The 26,393-nt window shown below is 43.4% G+C and overlaps 1 protein-coding gene across 1 annotated transcript in view; it reads right to left on the bottom strand.

Moving 5' to 3' along the window:
* Window positions 1–23,855, bottom strand: part of UBAC2 (UBA domain containing 2) — a 199,669-nt gene extending 175,814 nt beyond the window's left edge. Inside the window, exons 1-2 of the mRNA XM_068267976.1 lie at window positions 23,758–23,855; window positions 20,037–20,180 (exon numbers count right to left, since the gene is read on the bottom strand). Coding sequence (XP_068124077.1) covers window positions 20,037–20,067 — 31 coding nt within the window. The 5' untranslated portion in view covers window positions 20,068–20,180; window positions 23,758–23,855. The remainder of the gene's footprint in view (window positions 1–20,036; window positions 20,181–23,757) is intronic.
* Between the last annotated feature and the right edge of the window lie 2,538 nt (window positions 23,856–26,393).

Here is a 26,393-nt window from a genome sequence, read left to right as displayed (position 1 = left end):
TGAAACCCAGCCCTGTATCCTGGAAAATTCTGGTTCTCTGGCCGGTGTGGCAGAAGTTCCAGAGTCCCCTTTCTGTCCAGTGAGTTACTCAGTTTTGCCTAGTTCAGTGGGGATTGCTGCACTACTGACTTGTTTTGCAGCCCTTCATGAGCTCCAATCCAGTTTATTTGATGAGTCTCTGTCTAGTCCAGAAGAAGTTATGGGAACCCTGTCTAGTTCGGTGCATACATCAGAAGATTTGTCCTGTCTTGTAAATGCCCCTGAACATGATTTGTTAATAACCTTGCTGGAATCAGAGACATCTAAGTCTGATCCTGCATTTTTTAGTGAGAATCCAGTAACTGTGAAGTCTAGTCATGATGATTTTTTTTTGCCCAGTCCTGGTTTCGGTCCTACCTTGACTGACTTTGAGGTTCGCAGTTCCTTGACATGCCCAGAAGTCTCTCTTGTGCCGGTGTGCCCAGATGTGCTTCGTATGCCAGAATGCCCAAGTGTGTCTGTGTTGGCGTGCTCACACGCTTCCCTAGTGGAGACATGTTCTGATGTTGCCGGTTGGCCTGCATGCCCGGAGATGGTTCTGGTCCCTAAAAGCCCTGATCTTGATGTTTGTCCTTGTGACCCTGACTCTAGAGTTGCCCTGGGTTCCATGGGGGTTCTTGATAGTTCTCCATATGAGCCTAAGGGGCGTTCTGACCTGTGGGGATCTCTTTGGAGCTTCCAGGTGTTCTGGGAGATCTCTGAGGAAACTTGTCCTGGTACCTTGGACTGGTTCAACGGTGGGTTTTGTGTTGGTAGGGACAGTTCCGGTGGGCATTGCAAAGGCTTTGGCGTTTTTGGACAGTCCCTGGAAGGCGGTGGGTATCGCTCGGAGAGTTTCTGGGGGCTTTTTTCTGGAAGTCGTGGTTCTGATGGGTATCACACTGAGGCTTGTAGTGCTGACGGGCATGGTTCTGTAGGTTCTGGTTCTGATGGGTCCAGTCTTGTGGGGACTGATTCTGGAATTTGGTCTTGCCGGGCTGTCCCGGTCATCATGAATTATCAGTCAGATTGTTTTGTTGGGAATTTCAGTTTTGAAAAGCGTCTGGTATCCGCTTTTAAGGGGGGGGGGGGGGTAATGTTATGATCATGTCTGCAGCGTTTACTGCTGGCTGCAGTGGTATTGTAACCCAAGCAGTTCTGATGTCATTACATGCATTTTCTTGCATAGTTTGGTTTGCACTTAAACTAGTTGCTGATTCCATCTGCAGTCGCTCTGAAGTTAATGACAGTTTAATGTGCTTTTGGGTAAACAAACATTGTCTGCTGCAATGGAGGGGCAATCCCTTTCCTGCAGGCTGCATATCATTGTCTGCCTTTTCCTGCTGTCAGCCTGTGATTAATTACCATTCACTTGTGTGGGAATCTGCAGGTCTGCTCCCATTGGATGACCTCAGTATAAAGAACTGCTTCCTGCAATGCTTGATGGGCTACCATAGTCTCAGATTCTGTCTGTTACTCTGCTCGTGCCCCACCTCGTTCCTGGTCCGTGTGGACTGCGCTGACTCCTGCGAAGGGGTCAGCGAGTCCTCCTAGTTCTGCTCTTGTTCTAGAAGTTGTTACTTTGCTTGTCTTGTGTCATATATTGGTTCATCGCCAATATATACGCATACTTGCGCATTTTGTTATTTTCCTTGTATTCGTGTTACGTTGATACATCATTGATAGCTGTAATTGTAATACGCTAGGAAAACATACTTATTGTATATCTGTGTTACGTTTATCTATCTTGATCCTGCTATTTCCTGACTATCCTGTCCTGTCTTTGTGAGGCACGCCATCGCTGCAAACGCATTGGCTACCTCATTCCAGTCTGTCTTGTAGTGGACGCTTGCTGTCACTAAGTAGTGGCTAGTTAAGCAAGCGTTCATTCTGTTTACCTGTCCTGATCTCCTCAGTCCTGGTTTATGCGCTCAGCGCTACTTTGCGCTGAGACGTTATTACGAAAGTGTTGTTTGTGGCTGTTCTGATCTGCACCGGCTCTGTGCACCACAATCTCCTATTGGAGTCAGTCCTCTCCTCCACTAAACTGGGGATATCCTGATCGCTTGTGCTGGTGTGTGTACCTCCTTCACGTCAGCTTATGTGTTGCATGCTGACTGTGGAGATTACACCTCCAAGCTTAACAGAAGACTGATCACCCCCAATGGGGGCACAGACAGCAAGAACATTCAGACAAGTGATCCAATTCTTCCACATTCTGTAGAAAGCCTAAAAAAAATACAGGTAGGTGGAATTAATGTACAATAAAAAATGTAAAGTTTTTTTTTTCCTTTTAATTTTGGACCGAATGGGGAAGGACTGAAACATGTGAAGATGTTACACTTCTCTCCAGGTTCCTGATAGGAATTGTGACCAGATCAATGAGAACTGCAAGTATAAATATACTTGTGAGGTATTTATTACTATCTGGGTCCATGTCAAAAAGGTTCTTGACAATTCCCCTAGTCAAAGAGGCTCAAAGAACTGGAAGTGATGCAGAATATCCCCAACAGGAACACAGACAGCAAGAAGACATAAAAATGATTTGTTTTTTTCCTACTCTCAATAGAATCAAGGAGAAAGCTTTTGAGTGAAAGATGGCTTTCGAGCCCTGGTTCACCCTGCAGATTTTTCAAAGCTAGTGAAGGTGAATAGTGAGATCCAATTACTCACAACATTTTCATATTTTATAATATTGGAGCCTTTCCAAAGAAATTCCCTTTTAAGAAATCAGTTACCTAGAAATCTCTACAGAAAACAGGCAGCTGTCAGGAGTGTGGTCCATCCAGTTTACAACAATCACTCCCAGCACGGCATTATCACCTGACCCCACCCACTTCCTCCCTATTTTGCTTACAGATTATCACTTTGTGACCAGCAGTGCAGCTCAACAAAGTCTTATTTTCCTATCCAGCTCCTCCCTGCTCAGTGTATAATAAAGCCATTAACCTCTCCCACAACCCTACTCTTTACTTTATTCATAAAAGCCAAATGTATCTCTTATCTTCCTGCCTTGACTTCTGCAAGTAACCATTTTTCTCCACTTTTAATTGAACTCTCAGGTCAGACGAGCTCCGTGCTATTAGGGAAAGACTGGCCAGTGCCTCCTCCAGGGAGTGACTATCTCACATGAGTACTGATAGAGGGAGTTGTTTGGACGGCTGCTAGACTGCTGTTCTGTCTGCCCAGCAGCATCTCTTTTATGCAAAGTAAGAATGCTTAGCCAACCTTGCCTGCAAATAACAAATCAATAATTCAAACATGGTTTATGTGCAGCGATACAAACCCCAATGGCCTCTTTCCGCTACAAAACACTTGCATTTTTTCTGGTGAATTTGATATGTAATTTTTGCAGGGAAGTCCCATTCAGTATTATTGATTGAGACGGAAGCAGAAATTCGGAATAAAAAGCAGCACGCAGTGCATTTGAGAGTACACTAGTGGTAACACAGTACCATGATTTGCATTATAACATAGTGTCCTTGCAATCAGCAAACTGGGAGCACTTCAGAAATCATGTCTAGTGGAGACAGTCCCTTACCGCTGAAAATTACGGTATATCCGCTCAATATGCATTAGAAATATAGAAGCCTGAATTGGGGCTTTACAGATCACTTCCACTGCCAATGTGAAACAGTTAAAAAAAGGTATTTCAGGTAACAGAACACAAAGATTGTGATTTTTAAAAATGCAACAATGGTAATCAGGACCACAGTGCCTGTAAATTAGCTGAGAACTGGACAAATTAATGGACAAATTAACCCTTTAATAAATGCATGCTAAGAACAATGGCTCCCTTTCCCAGGTATACAATAACTAGAAACGTCATTTTTGCTGCTTATGTATAAAAGTGCCTTTTAATACGTATTTTCTAAAAATACACGTGTCACAACCTTGGGTAAGAGACATTAAGCATGATGAAAAATAGATTACCTATTGGGAACTGCGCATCTCAGGATGAACAGCAATTCCAAAGATACTGGCTGCTGCAGCAATATGCAGAGTGTGACTCTTCTTGTGACAGATTTCCCTGGTCCAACCCCTTTCATCTCCCAGGGCTACTGGTCTGCAGTGTGATGAGGGGCCACTTCAGGACCGGAGCAATTTTCACCACTCATTCACTTAAAGTAGACCCAAATTAATACAAGATTTCAGGAATAAAATCTATTTTCTAAATTATAATAATAAATAGCAGCCTTTTTCCAGCTGCATGACGATAAGTAGAAAATATTTTACATTTATTGGAAGAACCCCTCCCTTCCTTTCATATTGCCGGGACAGAATCCAGCAAACTGGTGGAGTAGGTGGTGTCCGGCAATGGAGGAATTGCTAATGGCTGCCACCTGTATAACCCTAGTTATGAAAAGAGAAGGGTGAAAAGCATGCACTGAATGCTCATAGGCTTGAAGGAGTGTTTATTTATCTTTTTTTATGTGTCAGAGTGGTGCAACTAAATATTTTGAATTAAAAAAAAAAATTTGTTTTGGGTCTGCTTTAACTTGTATAGATGAATATCTACACCCCTGGAGAACTTACCCATCTAATAGGCTTGGAGCTCAATTCACTTTATTTTCACCTGATTTACACAGTCCACTTTGTTTTAACAGAACTGAGTATTTTAGGTGGGATTCAGTTCAGTCTTCATGCTACGTCTGTACACTTATCTATGAAGCTAAACAGTAAGGGCACAACATGGAGGTAGATATTCCAAATGCATTACCACAGTGAGTTTGTGCGATCCACTTGCTGTGAAAAATATGAAAGGAATAAGATCTACTTATTTTAAAGATATGAAAACAAAACAACATTGGGGCCTCAGAAAACTTCAGGTTAGCCCATAGGGTCTCAGTATTAAAAATGATGGACACCTCTATGGTACTGAGTAAATTCAAACAGATGTACTGGTTTCTAGCCACTGTGTTGTACACTGCAGAAAAGCTGCCATGGCCAAATGAAGATACTCTGCTATGGCTGTTATTGTGGATTCACAGACGTCTGTAAACCATACAGCTATCACTGGGGTTGAGGCTGATACTAACAAGACAATACTGTGACCAGCTCTCTATACTTGTCTTCTATATTCCAGTTCTGAACAGGCCTGTATACTACATAGCTTACCTTCCTGTGAATATGACTGGCTGCTGGTTATCCATCCAAAAACAATGGAAGCCAAGTATGATTCATTTGCTGCCAACCGCATTTACAAACTAGCTATAAAGAAAGAATAATTAAGTCCATCCAAAATGTATTTTTAGTTTTGATAAGAGTGGGGGAGGGTTAGTATGTGTGTCAGGTTTATACCGCTGTCTATAACTTATTAGAAATAATTCTCACTTGCTCAAGCCCTAATAGAAGTTTACTTTTAAATATTCCTTTTATTTCTGTCTATGTCAAACACTTATAAAGTAAGCCGAATAACACACAAAAAGTGAAGAGAAAACTCTGCAGAATGGATAAACATAGCAGCAATATGTCTGGCAACGTGCAGTCCCATTCCCATCAAACACCACCCAAAATAGCCAGAACTATGAAGAAAGGGAACTGAAAAGTATCTCAAGTGGAACTGATCCTCAAATGCTGTAAAATGAAATGGCTTAGCATGTCGCTTGACTGCACTTCCTGTCTAGCAGCTTCCGTACAGCTCATATACATTACATAGTGAGTGCATGAGTGGGTATAACTGCCTGCCAAGATCCATACTACCACAGGGACACTACTAAACCTGCACACGCCATACATACCATGTGTTCCTACAGAAAGCTGGTTAATCCCACAAGTATTAAAAAAAAGAAAAGAAAGAAAAAACAAAAGAAAGAAAAAACAAAACAAAAAAAAAACATTGAACAGAAAACATTTCAGTTCTTAACAGACTATAATTTCCAAAATAGACATGGTATGCATGGTGTTTTCCTAAAAGGTTATAATGACTTTTATGGTGCTTTCAAGCAGGGCTGTGGAGTCGGATTTCAAGTCGGAGTTGAGAAGTCGAGCAATTTTTGGGTACCTGAAGTCGTAGTTGGTGGTTTCAATATCTTGAGGAGTCAGAGTCAGATGATTTTTGTACTTACTCCATAGCCTTACAACGGTTGTGGAGTAGGAGTCGAGGAGTCAGCAATTTTGGGTACCTGGAGTCGGTGGTTTCATAAACTGAGGAGTCGGAGTCAGGTGATTTTTGTACCGACTCCACAACCCTGTTTTCAAGTCTAACTCACCCTCAGATGACCCGTGTATCGACTTACGGTGCTTAGTCCCGCCCTCCTGCAGATGAGTGCTGTGGCGATTCAAGGCACTCTATATGCCATGGCACTCGTCAAAGCACTGGAACAAATGCAAACTGTTTGTGGCACAAGATTTTTCAAACACTGTACACATTTGTTTGCATTTAAACATGCACAGTAGCCAATGAAAAATTGCATGCGGTATGCGAAAAAGTAGTGTATGCAGACAATTTTTTCTATGCAGAGAAATCACAATGTTTATCAAAATCGTGGTAGCCTATAGGAATACAGTAAGTGTATTAACACTGCGATTTCACACTGCATGAAATCACCTGTTTACCCATAAATTACAGTATTTACAAACATTTGTTAAAAAAACTCACAGAGCAGGGGCTGTAAAGCAACCATGAACGCTCTATGACAAAACATGAAATCACAGCAAAAATACAGCCAGGACAGATGCTTGCCTAATTTTATGGATGATGAAGTTCTGACTAGAAAATGACAACTTCCAAAATGTTAGCGTTTTACAATAACCAGATACTTACTGACCAACAGCATTACCCAGTGCTCTCCCCAGGCTCTTTTAGCCGGGTGCTCCACCCAGCTAATTTTGGTGGGCACCTGGCTGTCATCGGCCCATCTCCTCATCCTCCTCCCATGCTATCAGCAGAGTTGTACCAACCCTGCATTCCCCCATCATGCCCCACCCAGCTACTTCTTCATGCCACCCGGCTGGGAAAAATTCCTAAGGGAGAACACGGATTACCACATTCATATCCAATGAGTAACCCGGGGCACATGTGAGGGGAACCCAGGCCTGGATGTACACAACTAGGGAACAGTGCACACTGAAGTACTACATAACAACCCATAACAGAATGTAACAGCAGGCACCAAGTGTGTTCTGGACCAAGCAGTTGTGGACATTATAGATGTTCTATTATGTACACACAAACACAAACCACTTGCCTAATACTGTGCGGTTAATACTTATGCCACCCAAAAAGCTCTGACTCATCATGACATGAACCTCTAAATGTATCCTCTGGTCCATGATATCAAGATGTCAGCAGCAGATCCTTTAACTTCTGTTATTTGTGAAGAGGGGCCTCCATGGACTGGACTTTTCCACATATCCCACACATAATCAGTAGGGCTGAGGTCTGTGGAATTTGGTGGTAAAGAAAAATGTGATTCATCAGATCAGACCACGTTCTTCCGCTGCTCTATGGAGCAGTTGTAATGTCCACATGCCCACTGTAAGTACTCTAGTCAGTAAGTGGCTATGCAACTCCATAAGCAGAAAGCTGTTAGGCACTTTGTGCTTTGACTCCTGTCTCTTACAGTCAGCACTTAGCTTTTAAGCAAATTATGCTACAGTAGATCTGTCCAGAGACAGAATAGCTGTAGGTGCCCATGACCCTGTTGCCCATCAACATGTTGTCCTTTCTTGGATTATTCTTGGAAACTGGGCAAATGTCACGATCGCTTCTGCAGCGTGTACTGCTGGCTGCAGTTGTATTACAGCCCAAGCAGTTCTGATTTCATTACATGCATTTGCTTGCATAGTTTTGTGTGCACTCATACTAGTTGCTGATTCCATCTGCAGTTCCTCTGCAGTTCTGGCCAGCTCAGGATTGAATAATTACCATTCACCTGTGTGGGAATCTGCATGTCTGCTCCCATTGGATGACCTCAGTATAAAGATCTGCTTCCTGCAGGGCTCCCCGGGCTATCATAGTTTCAGATCAGTCTGTTACTCTGTTCTGGCCCCCCTCGCTCCTAGATCTCGTGTGGACTGCACTGAATCCTGCGAAGGGGTCAGCGAGTCCTTCTAGTCCTGATCCTGTTTATCAGTATTTGTTACTTTGCTGGTCTTGCATCATATATTGGTTCATCGCCGATATATACGCATACTAGCGCGTTTGTTATTTTCCTTGTATCCGTGTTATGTTAATACATCAGTGTCGCTGATATATACGTACTCGCACTGTTTATATCCTGTGTTCAGTCAGTCAGTTCTAGCACGCTTTGGTAGGTTGCGCGTATCGTGATCACCCGTGCTTAGTTAGTTCAGTCCTGTTCCTGTTACCTTGTGTGGATTGCGCTACTTCTGCGTAGAAGTAGTGAATCCTTCCTAGTCCTGTTCCTGTTACCTTGCGTGGATTGTGTTCACACTTCTGCGTAGAAGTAGCGAATCCTTCCTAGTCCTGTTCCTGTTACCTTGCGTGGATTGCGCTCACTTCTGCGTAGAAGTAGCGAATCCTTCCTAGTCCTGTTCCTGTTACCTTGCGTGGATTGCGCTCAATTCTGCGTAGAAGTAGCGAATCCTTCTGAGTCCTGTTCCTGTTACCTTGCGTGGATTGCGCTCACTTCTGCGTAGAAGTAGCGAATCCTTCCTAGTCCTGTTCCTTGTATTGTTCCAGTTCCTAGCTAGTGTTCCTTGCTTATGTTATATATCGGTTAATCGCCGATATATACATATGTTAGTCAGTCATTTGTAGCTTCATTGATAGCTGTAATTGTAATACGCTAGGAATATCGTATCCATTGTATTTAAGTATTGTTTGTGGTTGCTCGGATCTACGCCTGCTCTGTGCGCCACATCTCCTATGGGAGTCAGTCCTCTGCTCCACTACAACTGGGGATATCCTGGTTCCTTGTGCTTGCGTGTGTCTCCTTCACGTCAGGTTATGCATGTCGTGCTGACTGTGGAGAATATACCACTGAGCGTAACAGCAAAGACCTGCCATTTTAGAAATTCTCTGGCGCAGTTCTCTAGTCATCACCAATTCACCATTATTAAAGCCATTCAGACCCTTAAATTTGCCCATTCGAATCACTTCTAACATATCCCCTTGAAGAAATGTTTACTTTGCAGCTTAATATTCTCCACACCTAAAAGGGAACCTAAACTGAGAAGGATATGGATTTTTCCTTTTAAAATAATACTAGTTGTCCGACTCTGCATCTCTAAGAGCCCGTTTCCACTATCGCGAATTCCCATGCAAATTCGCATAGCCAATACAAGTGGATGTGACTGTTTCCACTTGTCAGGATTCCTTTGCGTTTTTCTATGCAGAAAAAATCTGCGCGGCAGAGCCATCAGAATTCGCATACCGCTATGCAAATCGCATACAATGTATTTAATAGGGAATTCGCATGCGGTATTGGTATGCGAATTTTCATGCAAATTCGCATACGATTTCACATGGAATCAATGGAAAAGCACACAGGCACTGCCATGGTTAAAGTCGCATACATAGTCATCCATTTGAAATTGTATGCGAATTCGCATGAAAATTTGCATATAACCGTATGCGAAATTTGCATCCGCATGTGAATTTTTGCCACGGCGATTCCCACCGCACAAGTGGAAACGGGCCCTAATACTTTTAGCCACAGCCCCTCAACAAGCATGCAGATCAGGTGCTCTGACTGAAGTCAGACTGGATTAGCTGCATGCTTGTTTCAGGTGTGGGATTCACACTACTGCAGCCAAAGAGATCAGCAGGACTGCAAGGCAACTAGTATTATTTAAAAGAAAACATCCATATCCCTCTCAGTTAAGGTTCCCTTTAATAGGTTTCATAATCAAGGTTATTCATATAAGTAGTGGTTTTAGTGTTGTAGCTGAAGACATATATATGCATAAATAGACATAAATGGACAAAAAAAACATGATTGTGCAGATGTTCAAAAATAAGTGTATACAATCTCATGCAAAAATCTGCAGCTATACAATTGTGCGAGATATATGCCAACAAACCCAATCCTGAGTACAAGGTTACTCTCTGTGCACTAGAAGCCTTTTTTGGTGGTTTTATTTAATCTTAGTTTCGGTGCCTTCGATGACGGCAGTTCCAAACACAGGGTTTTACTGCCTGGAATGTTTACTAAACATGTTAATACTTTGTAACACTTGCTCCACATTTTACGCTTTCTATTTGGATAGTTTCTTTGTCACAGGGCCCTCACTTTGCCAAGTAAATAAAGGATGCTTTCACAGAATTAAAGCTATTCTGCTCTTTAAACATAGCTATCTACATTCTGAAGTAAAGGGGCCCATACTCTGGTTTATTTCAGCCATTGATCGATCGATTTTATGGAATCAATCAGAAACCGATTATATCAAATTCCCAGATCGATCGATTTGCGTCCGATTTCGATCGATTTGATCTGACAGGATGGAAAATCTAAGTCAAGCTGCTGCTGGCAGCAGATGGATGGCCCATAAAATTGCATTGGATTTAATGGTCCAATAATGCATTTAGATCGATTTCCAATAGATTTAATTCTGAAATCTAAAGGAAATCTGTTCCTGGCACACATCAGATAGATTCCTGTCAGATTTCGACTTGACAGGCTTCGGACAGAAATCTGATGGTCAAATCTGCTGCCAATCTATAAGTGTATGGCTACCTTAAGACAAGCATATCGCCATCTTTAACCAGTAGCCAACCGCGTCACGCTGATGGGCATAGCCGCGGCGGCAGCCCCAGGACCGCCTAACGCTGATCGGCGTAAAGTCCTGGGGCTCTGGTTTGCAGGAGATCTCGCGCAGGCTGCGCGCACACCTCCTGCTTAGTGGGCGGAGCGGAGCAATCGTAGTTCGGGAGACTGTTAGACGGCGAAACCGCCGTCTAAGTACCTGTACAGCACTGCGATCTGCAGCAGCGCTGTACTGGGGACAGCCGTGTGACACGGCTGTCCCCTCCTTAGGCACAGGGGTGATCGGCTGTCATAGGCTGAAGCCTATGACAGCTGATCACGTGGATTGGCTGGCGGGGGGGAGGTGTCAGTATGAGAAATATAAAAACAAAAACATATAAACAAAATAAACAAACATCTGGGGGGCGATCTGACCCCACCAACCGAGAGCTCTGTTGGTGGGGAGAAAAGGGGGGGGGGGATCACTAATGTGCTGTGTCATGTGGCCCTGCAGCTTGGCCTTAAAGCTGCAGTGGCCAATTCATCTAAAAATGTCCTGGTCACTATGGGGGGGGGGGGAGGTTTAACACCATGGTCATCAAGAGGTTAAATCACTACTTATTTATTACACAGAACTAACATGAAGTTACTAACGCTTTCTACGATTAACTAATTACAATTAACTACTAATTAATGAATACAATTAACAAATAACGTAACTACAGTTCATGGGGCCCCCCAGCAAAACTTTTATGTCCACAACCCTTCCTTTGCCTCTTCTTAGTGGCTCTCACAAGCATCTTACAAGGCACATAAAACAAGTGTGGCCATCAGGATCTTCATACCCATAACAAGCATGGCAACGAAAACACCTGATCTAGAGTACCAGCAAAAGCAAATGTTAGTAGCTGGGGGCCCCCCAAACCTCTGGGCCCCCTGTAGTCGCAGGGGCTGCTCCCTTTGATTTACGCCCCTTCTAACATGTCATTTGTGATGCAAGGCATCACAAAGTCAGACAATTCCTGGAAAACCAACTACTGCACAAGCATTCATAAATTCGCCCGTCATCACAAAAACCATTCCTACTCATATTCAGACAGTACTGTTCCGAGTTCAAATACCCTGACCTTATACATTTGGCCAGTCTGTTAAAGATCATCAAATTGGCTTTGCATGATACAAAGCAGTGTCCAGAAGTAGAGAGTGCAGAGGTGATTTTTACAGGGTCACAGCATCAGGGTCCCTCTGCTTGTCAGAAGTGGAAAGCGTTTAAAGATTCAATCAATGGAGGACTTCATGTCAGCACTAGGGATGATCACAGCAATTAGGGATGATCAATGTATGCAATTTTTATGCAAATGTATGCAGTTTGAAAATGAACCAGTCAATTTAAACCCAGGTTTAAATTGATTGGTCCTTTTTCAAGCTGCATACATTTGCATAATTACAGAAGTATTTGCATCTCATTGATCATCCCTAGTCAGCACTATGAACAGTGGCTTAGAAAAAAAAATTCCCTCCATCCTAGCTGAAATACATTATTTCTTAACTTGCAAACATGTCAAATACTGCCTAAAATGATTTCTTACGATTACTTCAGTTGACAGTTTAGCAACAATCAATGTACAGACTGGATTTCTGTTGGGGAGTTCAGCTGCAACAATTACATTCTACCATAAAAGATAATTTTGGGTAAAGACATACATCAGGCGACTTGGCTGCCGACTATCCAATTCATCGGTGCCACCAAGTGCATGCCCAAACGACAATGAGACCAATTTTGGGGCAAAAATTGGTTGCATTGGTGATCACACATGCTGCAAGATGTTGGGCGGACTGATCGGGTGCGCCGCGTGCAATTCTGGGACGGCCCACAAACAAGGCAAAACCCCCGGTGCTGTCCCTTCTAATGTTAAATGTCCCACCCCAGTGCATTCTATACGTTACCTGTCCGCCGCCTCCCCTTGTCCCCAAAAGCACTCCGCTCTACATACATGCGCGCCCCACGTGGTAAGGGTGCGCGTATGACATCATACACGCGGCCATGTTATTAGGCAACCATGTGGTGCATGTGTTTGAAGAATAGAGTGCGCCCGAAACCGGCGGGGACAAGGGGAGGCGGCGGACAGGTTATGTAACCTTAAGCTGGGCACCGAGAGGGACATTTAACATTAGGGGGACAGTGTCAGGGCGGCAAGGAGGTCGGATGCGGCATCACAAGGCAGATTCTGGGTTGATTTCAGCATGAAATTAATCGTGAATAGTATACAGTATACCTACACTCCGGCAGACTTCACTTTAGCTCCCGGAGCATAGATACATGCACCGCCGCCGCTGTCCGCGCTCCCACTGGACGCCGCCCGTTAGCCCAGAGATCACTGAATGGGAACAGTTCCCATTCACTGATCAAAGTCCCCGTTGCAATGATCCGGTAATAACCGGGACAAATGCGGGAGCATATGTATGTGATGATGCAGTGTAGGTATATTCAGCAGAGTGTATGTGATGCACAGTGCTGTAAATTGTACATATAGCCAACTCTCCTTGTCGGCAATCTTCTCGTGTCCCTTGCAGCTCTGTGGTGGCTGGATAGTGTACTGGTTAAGGGCACCGCCTTTGACATGGGAGACCAGGGTTCGAATCCTGGCTAGGTCAAGTACCTATTCAGTAAGGAGTTCAAGGCAAGACTCCCTAACACTGCAGGGTGGCCTCTTGAGCGCGTCCCAGTGGCTGCAGCTCTTGAGCGCTTTGAGTCCAACAGGAGAAAAGCGCTATACAAATGTTCGGATTATTATTATTACTTGCTACAGATCCAGGCTTCAGTGTCTTCTAGTCTCTGGGCAGCCATCTTCTAGTCTCCCTTGCAGCTTTCTACTCGCCAATGTGATCTAGTGGCCGAGTACGGAACTGCAAGGGAAGGAAGTGGCTCCCCAGGTTGAGAAGAAAGTGAAACCTGGACATCCTGTAAGGAGAGCTGCAAGGGAGACAAAACCAGGAAAGACAAGAGGTAGCTATCCCCACACGCTACCACACCACTCGCATATAAGCTTGTCCCAAAAATTTGGCTTATATGTGAGTATATACGGTACACACGTAATACTTTCCTCCCATGTAGTTTGCTCATCAATCTTTTTCTCCTCTCTGGCCTCCCATTTACCCACTGTGATCAGTGGAACACTCCGTCCTCCACTTTAAAAATGGCGACGACCCCATAAACAGCTTCCAGGTCAGCACTTCATTAAGCAGTAATATCACTTCAGCCAAGGAGAAACATAGACATTACCTTGCATATTAGATGTCCTTTCAGTTATAACTGACAAAAACTGATAAAGTGAAAAAAGGCCCTAAGGCTTTCAGTTTCCAGAGAGACGAGTCTGCCTAGATCTACTTGGAACTGAAAGGAATCGTCAGGGCTGTGGAGTTGGTACAAAAATCCACCGACTCCGACTCCTCAGTTTAGGATTCCACCGACTCCTCGACTCCGACTCCTCTAATTTGCATATTACAATCTTGTTGATTGAAAGTATGTAACATGAAATACGTCTCTTAACAGCCAATGCTTAGGAATTGTAAAAGACAACTGAAGTGAGAAGGATATGGAGACTGCCATATTTATTCCCTTTAGTCATAGACTAAAACTAGTCCTTGGTAAGAGTGCTTGTAAAAGGTACAGACCGGAACAAAGAACATCTATCAGGCCCTAGGCAATGTAACTGTGGGTACATGTAAGAGTGATGTGCAGGTACTCTGCAGGGGAATAAGGAGATTCTTCCTCTATTACACATTCTTCATGCAAAATCTGAACCAGGTTTATGGGTGATAGACACCACCTCTGTGTTCAATGTGCACAACATTCTCAGTGGTGTCCTCCTCCGCCACCTGGATCTTCTGCTATAAGTCCCGGTACTTGAGCCAGTCTGGCGTAGTGTGCATGCACACACTCCGCCGCCGGGAGCGTACTACACCTGCGCAGCACTATTGCGCAGGTGCAGAACTCTCCTGGCTGTGGAAGCGGCATGCGGCCGGACTGCGCTAACTGGCTGAATTACCAGGACTCATAGCAGAAGATCCAAGTGGTGGAGGTGGACAGCGAGGGACTGATTAGCCTGAAGGGGGCTGGAAGAAGCCCCAGGTAAGTAAAAAAACTTTTCTTTTCATCCTTCTCAGGTACCATTTAATTCGTAGTCACCAAACCAAATTTTAACAACATATCAAATTATTTGATTTCATGAGCAAAGAGAAGGCGTACATTTGCATAAATCAGAATCAACACAGAATTATTTCCATCTCATTGGCCATCTCTATTAGTGACACGGCTACACATCAGGCTTTACACTTACAGCATAGATGTTATTTAGTATATATAAGAGATTCCTGTGTACACATTGTCAGGAATATAGCAGCTAGTTAGGATGTTGGGATAATACAGGAACATATTTCTTTCATTTTTCTGTCTACTGGGTACTACCTCAGATATGTAGGTCTGCTAAAAGCTAGTCTGGCTTTTGAAGGGGTCACCTGGCTCCAGGAAACGGCTAATGTGAGTCTGTATGTAGATGTAGATTAAATTTGCATTCAGGGCAGAGCAAGGGAACTGCCATTGTCTTCATTGAATAGACCAGTTACATTCAATAGGCAAAGGAACCTGGACAGTTAATTAGGAACTGTCTACCTAGCCACTAGCAAGGAAACACTTACTTAGACAATTACCCGACCAGGTTGAAGCCTACACAAGGTGGTCGGCTACGTCTTAGTCTGAATAGTGGGCTGGAAGTGGAATTGCTTTGAAGTCTGCAAAGTGTGACAGGAAAAGCTTTGAGGTTTGCCTGTCACAGTCAGGGAAATTGCATTAGATTGTGGGATGAAACATCCTTTGCCCGGGGCAACACTTGAGACTATAAAAAAGCAGCTAGGACAGTCACAACTGGTAGTCTTTGGAGATAGCACAACGCTAGGACTAACCTGGTTCCTGACCAGAAGTTGCGTCCTCCCGCAAACAACGTTCAGATCGATATGCTGGTAACGTTATCCCATTTTTATGCAAATATCCTTGTGTGTATCATAACTTTTATTTTGTAACTTTTTACTTTGTTTTTTGTACATCTTTTGTATATATTATTTCTGCATTGTTCCACTTTTTTCTGGAATATTAAATCGTTATTTAATAAGTTTGACTTCCGCTGTACTAAACTAACACTCATAGCCTAGAAGAGACTGAAGTGTAATTGTGTATAGGTCCATGCCTGATTGTACGTTTGAGAAACACTACCGTATGAGATTGTAATTGCATTGTGTGTATGGGGCACTTTTGCGCTCGACAGCAGAGTGGCTAACAGTATCGTTCGGAACGACTGTTGCTGGTTTTGCTGCACGACAGTGTAACTTGCATTACAAGTCAGTGCCTGATTGTGCCGTGTTACTGTACAACTGTACTGTGTGTTTGTGTGTGTGGCGTTCCCGTATTCGGCCTAAAGCGCAAAGCTGACCCGAATACGAAAACGCGGATTGCGCGCTGAGCACTCGACAGCCGAGTGGACGTGTCTAGCAACAGCTAGTGGTGGCAGTAAGGAGCGTTTGAGCGGTCCCAGCCTTGTTTGTAGCTTGAATAAGGCTGCTCCCCGCTTGATCGGGTCAAACCCGCAGTCGGGAACCGTATACGCCGGCGTGCCGCGGGCCGGTTCCTGACACACATCGTATATACAGTCACAATCAGATGTGTATATCTGACTTTAAAAATACGGGGCCTGCTTTATTGAAGCAGCACAAATAACTAATTTTGATTGGTTTACTTCATTTTTGTGGACTAAGCACAGCTATTACTGTATGTATAAATTATTTATGATGACTATTATCTGAGAAATAGAACATTTTATAATATTTTTTATTTTAATTACAGTTTAAATTCATTAGGAGTCGGTGCATTTTTTCCCGACTCCAACTGCAGGCACCCAAAATTGACCCGACTCCGACTCCACAGCCCTGGGAATAGTCATCAAAAAATGATCTTGAAATTCAAACTGTTTTCTTATGTGGTGCTGGACATGAGCACTGATATAAGCTGGACCAGGCTAGGAACAATAACAATACAGGATTACTGTAGGTGCTAGTTAACAGACAATAAACTGACTTGTCCTGACACATTGCAGTGATGTGTTGTCAAGTGTTCTGAAAACTGCAATAATTCTTATTTGTTTACTTACATACTGCAGTAGACTCAGACTCACAAATTCACATTCACTTTAAATTAAAATATACTTAGTAATTTTAGAAAAATGCATAACTGGAAAACTAAGAAGTAGGAAGAGACTTTGTTTCTAGTGAAGATGCGCCATCTAGTGGACATAGTAGAAAAATAATTAAGAGGCACATGAATAGTAAACAAAAAAGGCACCTGGAAGAAAGGGCGCAGGGGATTGCTGTTAGTAGAATATTGCTAAAATGAGAATATTCCACTATTGTATTTTATTATTTACTGATATTTTACTATGGCTAAACCCTACCCTTCTCTCACACAGAATCCTCCCCTGGTGGTACCTAACCCTGGACCCCTCGCCACCATATTGGTGCCTAACCTTAAGACCCCCCCCAACCTCCCCTGTGATGACTAACCCTAAGACCCCCAAGGCCTGCTGCCGCCGCATCACCCCCCCACTTCCCTAAGGCATTCTGTCCAACACCCTGACTAGCGATCACTGATTTGAATAGGCTCCCCTTCGTTTTGCGGCACTGTCCCCTTTCGACAAAGAGGAAGTGCATGCTCTGGCCGCTCAGGCTTCCTGTAATTTTGTGTTCCTGCCCAGATGTGCACAGCAACCCATAGTGTTCTGAGCATGGATACTTCAGAAATGACACTCGTGTATGAGTAGTACTTGTCAAGAACACATACCCATAAAACTCATCGCCTCAGCTGTAGTGCACATCAGGACAGGAGCACGAAATTACAGGCAGAGCAAGTGGACAGAGAAAGCACTGCTTCTTTGTCTTCTGCGTGACTGACTGCAGTTTGGAGCCACAAACATGGGACGGGGCAGTGAATGGAGAAAAGCCCATCCAAAACAGAGACTATAAAAGTAGAAGGCTACCAAGCCACTACACGCTGGTATAGATGTAGCGTCAGCTAAGGTGTCTTTTAACCACTTTTGGCTTTTGGACGTAAGTCTCATGTCCAAATTATCTACACTGCAGGTTCCTGGACGTGAGACTTACCACCAGCACCAGCACTAAAAGCCGTGGCAGTGATCATTCGTACACGCCCCCGCACATGTGCGCCCCTGTTGCTCATGCAGTGAACCTATTGTGAATTACTGCAGCTAGCATTCTCATAATGATACAGAATTTTTTTATTTTTTTTTTAATTAAAGAGATAGAGTAACATTGGGAAATAGAGGTTTTTGTTTGTGAAGTTTTAACCCCTACCAAATGAATGTGTAACCCCTTGTGTCATCCATACTTGGCCTTAAGATTCGTAGACACTTGTAATGGCTGCCACCCATAGCGATTGGATGCGATCACTATGGGCAGGGACCCACCGCTGTATAGATGCATCGAAATGTTGTTGCCTAGCAATGCATCTATACAGTACTGGGGTCCTCAAACTTTAGGAATGGGGAAACATGGAAAAATGTGTAATTTATGCCTTAATATTGATAAATTTCCCGTGAAATGAAATAATACTTGAACAAAATATTACCCAAAGAAAGCCTACAATGTCCTGAAAAAAGCACAGTAAGTATTACTTTGATGGCATAGGTAATAAAAAGTTATTGCTGTATCAAAAACGAAACCGCTAATATGCCAAAATTGTTAGGAACCTTAAAGTGTACCAGAGCCGAAGCTTGGGTACTTGAAATCAGATACTTACCTAAAGAGAGGGAAGCCTCAGGATCCTGTTGAGGCTTCCCTCCCTGCAGTGTTGTCCCCCCAGAAGATTAGCAACAATGCATTGTCGCTAATCAGATCAGGGCCACGCAGCTCCTCTTTGTACATGGACGCGCAATAGCCGACTGACCGCGCATGCACAGTAAGCCAGAGCCATGGTGCTTCTTCTGATCCTCTTCCTCTAATACTTTTAGCCATAGACCCTGAACAAGCATGCAGCAGATCAGGTGTTTCTGACATTTTTGTCAGATCTTGCAAGATAAGCTGCATGCTTGTTTTTGGTGTTATTTAGACACTTCTGCAACAAAATAGCAGGGCTGTGGAGTCGGTACAAAAATCTTCCAACTCCAACTCCTCAGTTTATGAAATCACGACTGACTCCAACTCCGGGTTCCCAAAATTGCCCCGACTCCGACTCCACAGCCCTGCAAAATAGAACAGCAGGAGTGCCAGGCAACTAGTATAGTTAAAAAGGAAATAAATATGGCAACACACACACACACACACACACACACACACACACACACACACACACACACACTCACTCAACATCAAACGTAGCTACATAGATTGTTTTGCAAATATAAATAAATGTCATTCAAATGTCATTCAAATGAGCATTGTACTGTTGTACAATGCTCTACTACTACTAAAATTAGTCAAGAAACAGTTAAACTGTAGAACAGAGACTGCTGCTATTATTCCCTAGGGAGAGAGAAAAAAAAAAAAGAAAAAAAAAAAAAAAGAAAAAAAAAAAAAAACACGACAAGTGACTTCTTAAAGTGGTATGACATTCATCATTTCTTCTTTGCTCTAAAATATTCTTTACAGCAAAAAAGGTACTACCAGAAAAAAAAGAACTGGTAGCAGAACAGCATTCCAACAGTTAAACACAGCACCTTCTTCATCAGTGGAAAGCTTAGCATCTTTGCTGAACTTGAAGAAATGATTACAACTGTAGCTGATAAGAAAACAAAGAAAACAATATAAAAACTGCTAGCAGTGCCTCAGCTGTTTACAAGTCAAAAATATACACAGGAAAAGACACATTCTCACTGGATACATTCTAATATAAACATACAGCTGCTATGCAATAATTTACAATGGCAGCTTTCAATGCAGATAAACTGTACTGTGAGAGAGATGCAGGGATCTCTGAAATTCACGCAGCAAAGCAGGGCAGTAGAGCAGCTGCCACTACACCCAGACACAATACATGCAGCAACTTGAATAGATACAAACCCTCTGATACGTAACCTTTCTCTGCATCCTATTATGCCTGCCCCTACATGACCTAGTTCCAGTTCCACGATAAATACATTTAACATGCATCTGACACCTAATAACTTTCAACAAAATGTCTTAAAGAAATGAATGCAAGTAGCAATTTTGATCTGGTGACTGTATTTCCTGTACAGAGACCTTCACAAAACATCTAAACTTCAAAGACGTACGTGTGTTCACAGTACACACACAAGGCATACTTACAAAGTCCACTGGAACCAGTAGTAGCAATCATTATACTTCTCTTTTCTGCCCAATGCAGAGGTCATGACAGACTTTCACCTCTAAGTCATATAGATCGAGCTAGTTGATACTCTTCATTTCCAGCCTAAGATATGGAGTTTACAGCTAAAAAGACAAAATCAAACATGTCTGAGATTTAACAAATGAAGCTTACTTGTTATAGCACTTATATCTAAGGTAAAGTTTGATTATAATGCTAACTTATTTTGTACTGATAGATAATGAATGCGTCAAATTGTTATATCAATTACGTTTATGTAAGTGTACTGTTTTTATGATATAATTCACAACTTTTTGAAATCAAAAAGAGAAATCAAACATCCACAGCTGATTTTAAAGTGATTCCGAGCCAAAGCTCAAGATCAAAACCGGATACATACCTTAAGGGCTGGAACCCACAGGAGCGCTTTTGGCAGCGTTTTGGCAGCACTGCGATACGCTAGCAGTTTGCCAAAATGCTGGGCTAATGTTAATGGATGGGGCAACTTCCACAGGAGCGTTTGCGTTTCTCAGAAACGCAAACGCAGGACCTGCAGCATTTTGGGAGCGTTAGCGCTTCAATGTAAAGTATTGAACCGCTAGCGGAAACGCTCAGCAAAACCTAAACTGAGCGGTTTTGCTAGCGTTTTGCGGTTCAGCACACTGTAACAAAATGAAAAATAATTCACAGGACCAATCAGGATAAAAACGCAAAACGCAAAACGCTACGCACCCGCTGGGCAAAAAAATACAATGTTTCAAAACATGACCAAAAACGCACATGAATCCGCTTGCAAACCGCTCAGACAAAACGCTAGCGGTTGCGTTTTGCGTTTGCTGATTTCAGTGGGTTCCAGCCCTTAGAGAGGAGAGCCTCAGGATGCTATTGTGGCTTCCCTCATTGATCTAGCACCCCCTCCCTCCCGGTCTACTTTAAAGGACAACTGAAGTGAGAGGGATATGGAGGCTGCCATATTTACTGTCTTTTAAAGCAGAACTGAATTCAGAATTTAAACCACAGCTCTAAAAGAAAAGTTACAGCATAATAACTTTTAAAGAAAACCATTTTTTGTTACAGCTGATACAAATCCTGAAATAAATCTGCAGTTTGTCTACATACAGCTTTCATGGAAGCAGACATATTGTTAACATCCTGGGTTTACAAAAGAGCTCTCTGCCATGGCAGTCAGCTGAAACAGGGGAGAGATCAAATTACAACTTGTGATTAGACACAGATGAGGGGGAATTAGACAGGTTACACTCTTTAAATACATACAGGGTGCAATTCTATATATTATCCTTCTGTCCAGTGCAAGAGTTCAGGTCCACTTTAAAGAGACTTTGAAGCCGAGAAAAAAAACAACAGGTTTTTACTTTAGAAACCTGTTTAACATAATTGCCCTACCTGAAATGCCGCATTCCCGCGGCTGAAAACTCCATAAAATCACCCCAAACTCCCTGGGGCACATTGCGGGGCTCCTTCCTTGTAGAGGCAGAGCTTTGGGCTGTAGTTCTGCCTCTACTCCCATCAATCTGCGCTGATCACCGTCTCCGCCCACCCTTCTCACTGTCTTCCTTCACTGAGAGGGGCGGGGAGAGGCGGAGATATTTGCGGACTGACGCACATGGAGGCAGAGCTACAGCCCAAAGCTCTGCCTCCCCAGACCAGGAAAGTCATGGATTTTTGCTCAGGGAGTTTGGGGTGATTTATGCAGTTTTCAGCTGCGGGGATGTGGCGTTTTAGGTGGGGCAATTGTGTTAAACAGGTTTTTAAAGTAAAAACCTGTTTTTTTCCTAGGCTCCAGAGTCTCTTTAAAGGGAAGATCCGCGCTGGAAATATAAAACAAACTGCACTTACCTGGGGCTTCTTCCAGCTCCTGGCAGTCGATCTGTGCCCTCATAGCAGCTCCTGCGTCTCCCGGTGTCCAGCAGTGAAGAAGCCGACCTCGCCAGGGTCGGCTTCATGTGCGCTCCACGCCGCGGGTCACATGGTGTAGGGACGTCATCGGGTCTCTACTGCAACTGCGCCTGCGCAGTACAGACCCGATGACGTCACGTACACCACGTGACCCGGACCGTAGAGCGCACATGAAGCCGACCCTGGCGAGGTCGGCTTCTTCACCACTGGACACCGGGAGACGTAGGAGCTGCTATGAGGGCACAGATCGACTGCCAAGAGCTGGAAGAAACCCCAGGTAAGTGCAGTTTGTTTTATATTTCCAGCACGGATCTTCCCTTTAAAGTGAACCGAGCACCTTTTTTATCATTCAGGACATTTCTATAGCACATGAAAAATGCATGCCGACAATCTGTTTCATTATTAAAATAAACTTTCATTTTACCTTGTATTTTACATTTAAAGTAGATGAATTACCATGTTTCAGCAGGGCTACCCGCCCGTCCCCGGCCGCAGAGCTTTCAGGTCCCTAATTGTTTTATTGGGCTAATTACCAAGAGGTAAACAATGCTATTAGACAACAAAGGGGGTTAGTAATTAGGACTGTTTCTTCAAAGACCGAGTTTGTGTCAATGTGTCAAGATAGCATCTCTGACTTCTGTAAATAAGGAATGTAAGAAGGGGAGGGGGGAACATGGCAGCTTCTATGCCAGGAGAGATTCCATTGAAAGAGAATGTGCTCAGTTCCTTTTAAGCAATACCAGTTGCCTGGCTATCCTACCTGTAATACTTTTAGGACCCATTCTTACTTGGAAGCGCAAAAAACGAGCGCTTAGTACTAGCCTTTTGCGTGGGTGATTTTACCACGATTAACACGGTAAAATCACTGTACACTCTTGCGATTTTTGAGCGATTGCAATTACCACTTTTTAATATTCTAATTGTGATCGGTCCAGAATCGCGGTAAAATGCTGCATGTAGCGCATTTTGCGACTGCCGCTAATCACAAATCACCCGCAGTCGGCAGCAATCGTGGCAGTCACTGCCATATAGTTTGTACTGCCCTAGCGCTTTAAGTGAGAATGAGTCCTTAGCCGTAGGCACTGAACAAGCATATGCATATCAAGTGTTTCTGACATTATTGTCAGATCTGACAAGATTAGCTGTATGATTGCTCCTGGTGCTATTCAGACACTACTGCAGCTAAACAGCAGGGCTGTCAGACAACTGGTATGGTTTAAAAAGAAAATATGTCAGCATCCATATACTTCATTATCACAATATACTCCATATATTTATTGGAGTATATATATTGAATGGGATCTAAACTGATAATCCTTACAAAAGTGCAAGCACACAAACATTTTTTAAGCCAAAACAAAAGCTCTGACACTGATATTTACTGTCATTATCACAACATATTGACACAGAGGGGCAATCGCACAAAATTTCTATGGTAATATTATAGAGGCAGAGTTTAAGTTCTTCACCACTTTCAAAAGTCACACTGCATTTAATGGCAAAAATATATATTTGCATATCTCCAATTTCCACAAAATTTATGAAAACATACATTCATGCATGTAAACGTTATTGTGCAGTCCTTGCTGGGATCAACAAAGAGAAGAAAAAAAATCAGATAACATGCAAATGAAAGTATTTTAAGTGTACACACACTTTCTTCCTTGACAGTAATGACACCGATCAAAAGAGGCACAAACCTCTAATGATCTCTGAGCAACCAGCAGCCGACTACAGCAGCTGTAATCCCAATCAAAACAAACTGTGTCTGCTTAGATGACTAACCATTTGCTCTCTTCCATGTACTGCTTCGTATACTGCAGATCTTCTCCACACACTTCCTGCTTCCTGGAGGTCACATGTTCAAACGTCACGTGCTCGGAACCACATGGGCAGTTGCCAGGAAACAGAGCAGCTTCCATTTGAATCCTAAACTTTATTAAAAGAACGAAAGACTTTCACTTTCAAAAAATGAATGTATAACATCTATAGAGTTCTTCCTGACGTAACGTGAGTGAAATATCATGTAAAACATTCCCAGATTATGACTAAAGGTGGCCACTAACAATCCAATTTCCAGCGAAAAATCGTTCGAGCGATCAGCAATTCTGATCTGAAGTAAAATTATTTACTACACCATTAACAAACCAATCTTTGCTTCCTATCTATCACAACCAACAAGAAAATCCAAATTTTGGCTAGATAAAAATCTAATCGGACGACGTTTTTATAATCGTTCATAATTGATTTTGTCCATCAACAGAGATTGTTTACAACCAATCCGATCAGAATTTCTGATCACTCGAACGATTTTTTGCTAGAAATTAGCCTGTTAGTGGTCACTTAGTGTGGCCACTAACAATCCAATTTCTAATTTTGTTGATGGTTCCGATCAGAATTTCTGATTGCTCGAAAATCAGAAATTCTGATCGAACCATCAACGAAACAATCTTTGCTTCCTATCTATCACAACCAACAAGAAAATCCAAATTTTGGTTAAGCTGGCCACTAACTGTCCAATTTCTAGCGAAAAATCGTTAGAGCAATCAGAAATTCTAAACGGATTGGTTGAAAATAATCTTGGTACTATTCCGTTAGCCGGGCGCAACCACCAGGTGGCGTTAATTACTATTCCCCCTCCAGGCCACCATGGATAGTAGGGAAAGATGTAACTCTGGTGGAGTTTTATCGCCAACTAATGGATGCGCCCGGCTAACGGAAAAGAACCATAATCTCAGTTGATAGGCACAATCCATTATGAACGATTATAAAAATAGTCTTCCGATTGGATTTTTGTCAAACCAAAATTTGGATTTTCTTGATTGGTTGTGATAGAAAGGAAGCAAAGATTGGTTCGTTGATGGTGCAGTGAACGATTTTTCTTCCGATCAGAATTTCTGATCACTCGAACGATTTTTCGCTAGAAATTGGATTATTAGTGGCCACGTTTAGACAAATTATTTACAACCAATCCTATCAGAATTTCTGATCGCTCGAATGATTTTTCGCTAGAAATTGGACCATTAGTAGCCACCTTAACCCTCCTGGCGGTATGAAAAATTCCGCCAGGAGACAGCGCAGCAGTTTTTTTTTGTTGTTTTAAATCATGTAGCGAGCCCAGGGCTCGATACATGATAGCCGCTGCTCAGCGACATCCCCCCGCACGCTTCGATCGCCTTCGGCGATCTCCGATCAGGAAATCCCGTTCAAAGAACGGGGATTTCCTGGAGGGCTTCCCCCGTCGCCATGGCGACGGGGCGGGATGACGTCAGCGACGTCGGGACGTCATTGGGAGTCCCGATCCACCCCTCGGTGCTGCCTGGCACTGATTGGCCAGGCAGCGCACGGGGTCTGGGGGGGGGGGCCCGCGCGCCGCGACGGATAGCGGCGATCGGGCGTGGGGCGGCGGTGATCAGTGTGCTGGCGCAGCTAGCAAAGTGCTAGCTGCGTCCAGCAAAAAAAAAAAAGTATGCAAATCGGCCGAGCAGGGCCGGAGAAAACCTCCTGCGCGGCTTACCCCGAACTATGTTCGGGGATACCGCCAGGAAGGTTAAGAAGTCTGCAGAATGTTTGAAATCAAATTTTAAAAACGATATAACAGAAATCATATAGATTGATACATTATATATATATTACTGTATGTTACAACCAAGAGAATTATGCTCTGAAGATTAATTCACTACTTCCATAGCCCTGTATCCTAATGAAATACAAAGAGCAAACTTCTTAAAGCTAATGGGAACCGAAATTTAAATAAAAAAAGTCAGATACTCACCTAAGGAGAGGGAGACTCTGGGTCCCATAGCATTCCCTCTCCTCTTCCGGTCCCCGCTGTTGCGCTGGCTCCCCCGTAGCGGTATTTGACCGTTTCGGTCAAATACCACTGTTTCCTCATTGAAGGGAGGCTTTGGAAATGCTTCGGGAGCCTGAGTGCTCACGAAGATGGGCCGCTCTACACTGCGCACGTGCGAGCGCCCTCTATGACGCACTCGCGCATGCACAGTGTGGAGCCGCCCGTCTTCGGGAGGACTCGGCTCCCGAAGACTTCCGAAGTCCCCGCAGCGGGGAATTTGACAGGGGGAGCCAGCGCAGCACGGAGGGCATTGGGAGAGGAGAGGGAAGGCTCATTAGGACCCGAGCCTTCCCTCTCCTTAGGTGAATATCTGACTTTTTTTATTTAAATATGGATTCCCATTAGCTTTAAAGGGAACCTGAACTGAGTAAAATTATGTAAAATAAACACATGGGGCTTGATTCACTAAACTGATGGGGAAGTAAGTATGTAATATTCACTTGCAGCTACATCATGGGCTTGATTTACTAAACCGTGATAACTCATATCACGGCCGTTTTCATGCGTATTTTCCATGTGATCGCGGACATTTGTGTTTGCGCGCAAAAACGCGCAGTTGCGCACACAA

Source organism: Hyperolius riggenbachi, chromosome 2 (assembly GCF_040937935.1).
Source record: "Hyperolius riggenbachi isolate aHypRig1 chromosome 2, aHypRig1.pri, whole genome shotgun sequence".
NCBI lineage: Eukaryota > Metazoa > Chordata > Amphibia > Anura > Hyperoliidae > Hyperolius > Hyperolius riggenbachi.
The sequence above is the reverse complement of the archived record's forward strand: the minus strand, read 5'-3'. Positions and strand labels throughout refer to the sequence as shown.